Genomic DNA, 6,422 nt, shown 5'->3' with positions numbered 1-6,422 from the left:
GCTGGTAATGCTGTTTGTGGAGTTGTTTAATCAGATCTTGAGAGATTTAATGTCTTTTATCTTCAGTTCATCTAAGGCTGTGGCTGAAGAAAGTTGTAGTTTGTCAAAATTAAGTTGAAAGAACGTTTGAAGAACATCATACCTTTTAAAACGTGTTCCTCCAATGTCAAGAACATTTTGACGTTAGAGGAGCTGGACATTTTTTATATTCCCAGAACCAACATTGAATATTTGAAGAAAATGCTTATAACAAAAATCTGTTAGCTGGGAACCCTGTTTTGCGAGGCTTGGGGCAATATTGCCAGAAAGAAATGTATTTTTGGATGCTCATGTCAACATACTATGATTTGGGACACACTTAAATTGATGTCGGAAACTGTTTAGGGAAGAGAGTATGCACATTTGAATGCAGGGAAAGTCTGTTAGGTGATTCCCTCTTTCTACAGGGAACTCCTCCACACAAACCGGAAGCTAACGATACTCCGAGGCAAGATAAAAGCCGAGGTCTCCATGCATACACCATATCCGTTTTTTGCACAGTACCAAGTTGCACATTTTGGAATTATTTTTTCGTTGACTGACCTTTTTGGGGCCAGTGTTTTTTTTCTCGCATGCGAACGATAATCGCGTGTCTTAAAAGATGTCAAAATCTTTATCGTTTCGGTTGCAACTAAGCTCCATAATGGAGATAACGACTAAAACGGCAATAGATGAAATATGCAAAATTGTAGACAGCGATTTTGCGTTTTTACGACAAGAGCTGTCTCGGGTCATGAGTGAAAACACAGTTCTTAAAGACAAAATGCTCTGTCTAGGGAACGAAAGGCAAGACGAAGGCACGCGCATCACAAAGGAAGCGCGCGCTGGCTCCAAAACATATCGGTCCATTTATGTTCAAACTGAAGATGGTAAATATAACCTTTACTCAATAGTTTTGTTTGAAAATGTTTACTGGGCAGTTGTTTTCATGTGCACTACTATGATTCTAATGCATGTTTTACTCCTGATAGGACCGCAGCCCTCCATCAAGGGGATATTTGGAAAGGAGTGGTGTTCCAGTTTGTGGGATCGGAGGAACGAGTCCAGAGAAGATGAGCAGGCGATCGATGTCGACCTCTACACCGTATCGCCTTATAAGGTTCGCTTAAAGTTGTTAACCCCAAAATGAAACTTCCTTAAAAGTAATAGTTAGGAGGCTGGATCTATGAGTGAAAAATATGCTCAAAAGATTTCCATGCACAGATTTGCCAAAAATGTAAAATCAGACTGCTAGCGTAAAAATTTCAAATGGTCAGAGTTAAGGTTTGTAAGGTGTAAAATAAAGATGCAAATGCATTAATTAATTCAAAAATTATAGTCAGCGGATTCTCTGTCACTTTCAAATTGTGTATTAAACACTACACAGTATTTTACACAAAGTAATCAATATGTTACTGTAACAGTTTTTATGGTCGTGAACTTGATTCCCAATTAGTCGTCGTTTTTTAGTCAATTTATGCGTGGGAAATGATACATAGTGCAATGAATATAGAAAATACAACATAAGTAAATATTGTATTGTACTATTTTGCCTTTTATGTACCCATGAACTTAAATTAAATGGCTTTGCCTATGTCATTTTCAAGGTTGTGCTAAATATGACACTGGAGTCTTATACGCAGTGCAGTGCTCTATCAAAATGTAATTTCTGAATTATTTTTCATCTGTAATGTGCACACCCTTCAAGAAGACAGAGAGACAGACTTTGTAATTTTTTTGGGTGAACCTGATTCCTTTGAAAGACAAACATATTTCTACAATCCTGCGTAAATAAAATGGAAAAACTAAATGTTGGTTTATATGATCTGCTTATTTTGACAGCATGAAGAAAAAGACCTCTCCAACCTGGTCTTAATTAAAGAGGAGAGTTTTGAAGTGGACACTTATCCCATCTATACAGGTAATGTTCTAGATTTTTTAGCAGATCTGTAATTAGGGACTGTTTACACTACACCGTTTTCAACTAAAAATGGAAAACTTTTTATGTGTTTTGGCTATTTATTTCCACTGGTGGGGCCTGAAAACGCAAACTTTTGAAAACGGGTTTTAAAGTCAACGTTTTTGTAGACGGATTTTATATCGCTATTGTCTCCATGTAAACTACAAAAATGTGAATTTGTGAAAACGGTGACGTCATGTGTATGTATATTACGCTTCAGTCTATAGGCGTGTAGTTTTTCTTTACAAAGTGACCTCGCCAACTACTGGCCTGGCAGCATAATGCAGCGTTTTTAATCGTTTTTGTGGATCCATTTATGAGGATTGCTTTTACAACATTGTCATCTGTCTTCGAAAAACTTTTCCGTTTTTAGTACATCGTTGTCGTGTAAATGTACCCTCAGTCAGGTGTAATTATTTTGGTTTATGTTTAACAGAATGATTTGATTTGAACTATTTTCAATACTCCAACAGGGAAAACGCCCCAAGTTTCAAGGCGACAGCTGCTATCTTCTGCATGTGAGCCCTCGGCAGACTCTAAAAACTTCAATGACCATTTTGTGTCTGGTGAATTTTCAGAGATATCGGAAATACAAAACACGTCCTCTGATTCGTCAGATAAACACTCTACAGAAACCACCATTGATGACACTGTCGACCAATTAATAGCACCAATAGACGATCCATTGGATTTTGATGGTCACTGTGTCCTCAACCAGTTTTCAGTAGAGCACAATGGCCAGTTTCCCTCCGAGGCCCAGGAGGACGGAGAAGCACAGGAAACATGCGCAGATGCTGCAACCACTACAGAACATTGCGAAAAGAGATTTAAGGTACAGAAGCTGCCAAACAACTTCAGTTGCTATGACAGCGGGAGGGTGTTTGTTCGCCAAAATGCTGCCAGAAACCGTCTCAGAAAACATCGGTTTTCAAAGCTGAAACCTAATGAAAAGTTTCGTTGTGAGGTCTGTGGGAGATGTTTTCATTCAAACACCAATCTCACGGTTCACTATTTAGTGCACACAGGGGAAAGGCCCTATAAATGCAGTTTTTGTGGAAAAGGGTTCTCCCAGAAGGGAAATTTACAAACCCATGAACGCATCCACAGAGGAGAAAGACCTTTTAGTTGCGCCACTTGCGGAAGGAGTTTCACCCAGAAAGTCTGCCTACGAAATCATGAACGCATCCACAGAGGAGAAAGACCTTTTACTTGTATAACCTGCGGAAAGGGTTTCACCCAGAAAGTCACCCTACAACAACACCTCTCTGTCCATGACAAAACAGCTAAACCAGTAAGGAAGAAACCAAGGAAAAGTTACAGTGATATAAATTATAGCTTCATGTAGCACTCTTCTTTTCCTCAATTTAAAATTACAGTAGCTGTGTAAAATGAAATATTGGGAAGAATATGAACTCTTGAAATGTCAAGTTGCAGCACCTTAACAAGAATGTCTCTGTGTGTAATACCTGTAGCAGAAATATATAGTCAGGTATGGCTGTGTATTACGCTGTGGTAATGTAGCTGTTATACTACATAACTAATTTGTTTCTTCTGTTAAACCAAAGGCACAGCTTATCTGGTGGTCTTTGATATCTGTGCTATACTGCCGGACAAAAGTTTGGAATAATTAAAGGGTAAGTTCCCCCCCAAAATGAAATTTTGTTCATTAATTACTCGCCCTCATGTCGTTCCACACCCGGAACGCAAATGAAGACATTTTTGATGAAATCCGAAATTGAATTATGAAATTGCCACATTCAAGGTCCAGAGAAGTAGTAAAGACATGGTTAAAATAATCTACGTGAGTACAGTGGTTCAACCTTAATGTTATGAAGTGACAAGAATACTTTTTGTGGGCAAAAAAAAAAAAAACTTTATTCAACAATTTTTCCTCTTCCCCCCCGACAGTCTCTTACGCAGTTGATGCAGTGCAGCGCTTTCGATGTCTTTACTACTTGAATGTGGTCATTTCGTTGCTTTCTATGGGAGATGAAAAAACCTCTTGGATTTCATCAAAAATATCTTAATTTGTGTTCCTAAGATGAATGAAGGTCTTACGGGTGTGGAACGACATGAGGGTGAGTAAATAATGACAGAATTTTCATTTTTGGGTGAACTAACCCTTTAAGACTTTTTCATCTTATGCTCACCAAGGCTGCATTTATAAAACTTAAGTGTTGACATCACATAAATAACATTTTAAAAATATTTAAAAATATAAAAGTTTATTTAAAAATGTAATATTTACCAATTTTACTGTTTTTACTGTATTATTGAAATGCAGCCTTGATAAGACTTTTTTTTTTTTTTTTTTTTTTTTTTTTTTAAGACTGAGAAAATTCCAAACTTTTGACCAGTAGTGTATAGCCCAGATCAAAGACGACCAGAGGTAAATGTATCCCTGTTTAAGACTTTAGGCTTAAAGGGTAAGTTCACCTAAAAATGAAATTTCTGTCATTACTCACTCACCCTCATGTCGTTCCACACCCGTAAGACCTTCGTTCATCTTAAGAACACAAATTAAGATATTTTTGATAAAATCCGATGGCTTACATGCACCAATTTTCGTCAATGTGAATGAATTAAATCCGATTGCAGATCTGTTTACATGTACTCTAAACATTGTAATCTGATTCAAATATCCGTTTGACCACAGACGTGACACCAGCAGAGCTCATCGTTATTTTTGCCCTGTTCACATACACATTCATAAATCAGCAACAGTTTTACAACTAAAGATGTGAACGCGAACTTGCGCACCGTGTAATGCGTGTCAACATTGCACTGCGCATGTGCCCCAGAGACTTCTGAATACGATTGAGAAAGTAGTCGGATTCAAGCGTTTACATGGTCATTTTTTGCTGTTGGATCTGATTAGAAAAGGAATAAACCACCCCTTCAAATCCGGTTTGAAGATCGAGCTCAATCGGATCGATTAAGGTGTTTACATGAATGGTTTTTCAATCCGATTGAGCCGTCAATCCGATTACAAATGGATTATTTGGGTGCATGTAAATGTAGCCAGTGAGGCCTCCATTACCAGCAAGATCATTTCCTTTTTCAATGCCCAGAAAGCTACAAAGATGTATTTAAAACAGTTCATGTGACTACAGTGGTTCAACCTTAATTTTATAAATCGACGAGAATACTTTTTGTGTGCCAAAATAACAAAATACCAACTTTATTCAACAATATCTAGTGACGGGCGATTTCAAAACACTGCTTCATGAAGCTTTACAAATCTTTTGTTTCGAATCAGTGGTTCGGAGCGTGTATAAGTCACGTGAACTATTGAAATTTCGAAACACTTATGACGTAACGAAGCCTCGTTTACTGAAATCACGTGACTTTGGCGCTCCGAACCACTGATTCGAAACAAAAGATTCGTAAAGCTTCATGAAGCAGTGTTTTGAAATCGACCATCACTAGATATTGCTGAAAGTCGCTATTATTTATTTATTTTTATTTTTTGCCGCACAAAAAGTATTCTCGTCGCTTCATAACATTAAGGTTGAACCACTGTAGTCACATGAACTTTTTTTAAATATGTCTTTAGTACCTTTCTGGCCATTGAAAAAGGAAATGATCTTGCTGGCAATGGAGGCCTCACTGAGCCATCGGATTTTATCAAAAATATCTTAATTTGTGTTCTGAAGATGAACGAAGGTCTTACTGGTGTGGAACGATGTGAGGGTGAGTAATTAATAACAGAAATTTCATTTTTGGGTAAACTAACTCTTTAAGATTTTTTTTTTTTTTTTTTGTGAATACAGTCCCAGTTCTTCAAGATATTATCATAACAGATGTCAGTTTAGGGCCATTAGTGTATAGCAACCAGTAACACTACTTGATCTTCACTAATTGGATACTGTAATGTCAGTAGTATGTAGTATGCTTATACAAGTTTGAGTTGATCGTTCAAGTTCAGATGTCTGCTAGATTGCACTTGTAAGCAAACAACCATTACTGTGTATTGTCAACCCATGTTGGAGGATGAATAATACTCTAAAATAACACTAATAAAATAAGTTTTGCATGATTTCACTCATTTTGTCAAGTTTATTTAAGCACGTTTATTCCTCTTTTGAAATAAATACACACATCAAGATACTTCTAAATGAATCTGAAGTCAATGTATAAACTCCAGATGCTTCTGTATAACACCTTTCCAAACAATTTTGAAGGACCTACATTTCCGTGAACAAACATGGACCTACTTCCAATTTTTTAATGTTTCATATGGCACACTCTGCTGAAACAGCAACGCTGATACAGATCAAATTCAGTAATCGTTCACTTTAGTCTAGCCAAAGCACTGGTGGGTATTGAAACCCTGTTTGTACGCATAGCTTTTCCCACACTCTGAGCAGCTGTATGGTTTTTCTCCAGTGTGGCTTCGGAGGTGAACATTTAGAGAACTCTTTTGAGCGAAGCTCTTCCCACA

The 6,422-nt window shown here is 37.3% G+C and overlaps 1 protein-coding gene across 1 annotated transcript; it reads left to right on the top strand.

Annotated features, from left to right (window-relative positions):
- Positions 1–204: 204 nt before the first annotated feature.
- Positions 205–6,017, top strand: LOC127508320 (zinc finger protein 239). The gene is made up of 4 exons (XM_051886123.1): positions 205–908; positions 1,011–1,138; positions 1,861–1,939; positions 2,452–6,017. The coding sequence occupies exons 1-4, from the start codon at positions 641–643 to the stop codon at positions 3,321–3,323; spliced, it is 1,347 nt and encodes a 448-aa protein (XP_051742083.1). The 5' UTR covers positions 205–640; the 3' UTR covers positions 3,324–6,017.
- Positions 6,018–6,422: the final 405 nt, after the last annotated feature.

Source organism: Ctenopharyngodon idella, chromosome 3, assembly GCF_019924925.1.
Source record: "Ctenopharyngodon idella isolate HZGC_01 chromosome 3, HZGC01, whole genome shotgun sequence".
NCBI lineage: Eukaryota > Metazoa > Chordata > Actinopteri > Cypriniformes > Xenocyprididae > Ctenopharyngodon > Ctenopharyngodon idella.
Note: the sequence above shows the minus strand (reverse complement) of the source record. Positions and strands in the feature narration are given on the sequence as shown.

Coding starts and splice junctions, on each gene's coding strand:
- LOC127508320 (XM_051886123.1), top strand. CDS start 641: ATGTCAAAATCTTTATCGTTTCGGTTGCAACTAAGCTCCATAATGGAG. Junction 909..1,010: donor TTATGTTCAAACTGAAGATG/GTAAATATAACC, acceptor TACTCCTGATAG/GACCGCAGCCCTCCATCAAG. Junction 1,139..1,860: donor ACACCGTATCGCCTTATAAG/GTTCGCTTAAAG, acceptor TTATTTTGACAG/CATGAAGAAAAAGACCTCTC.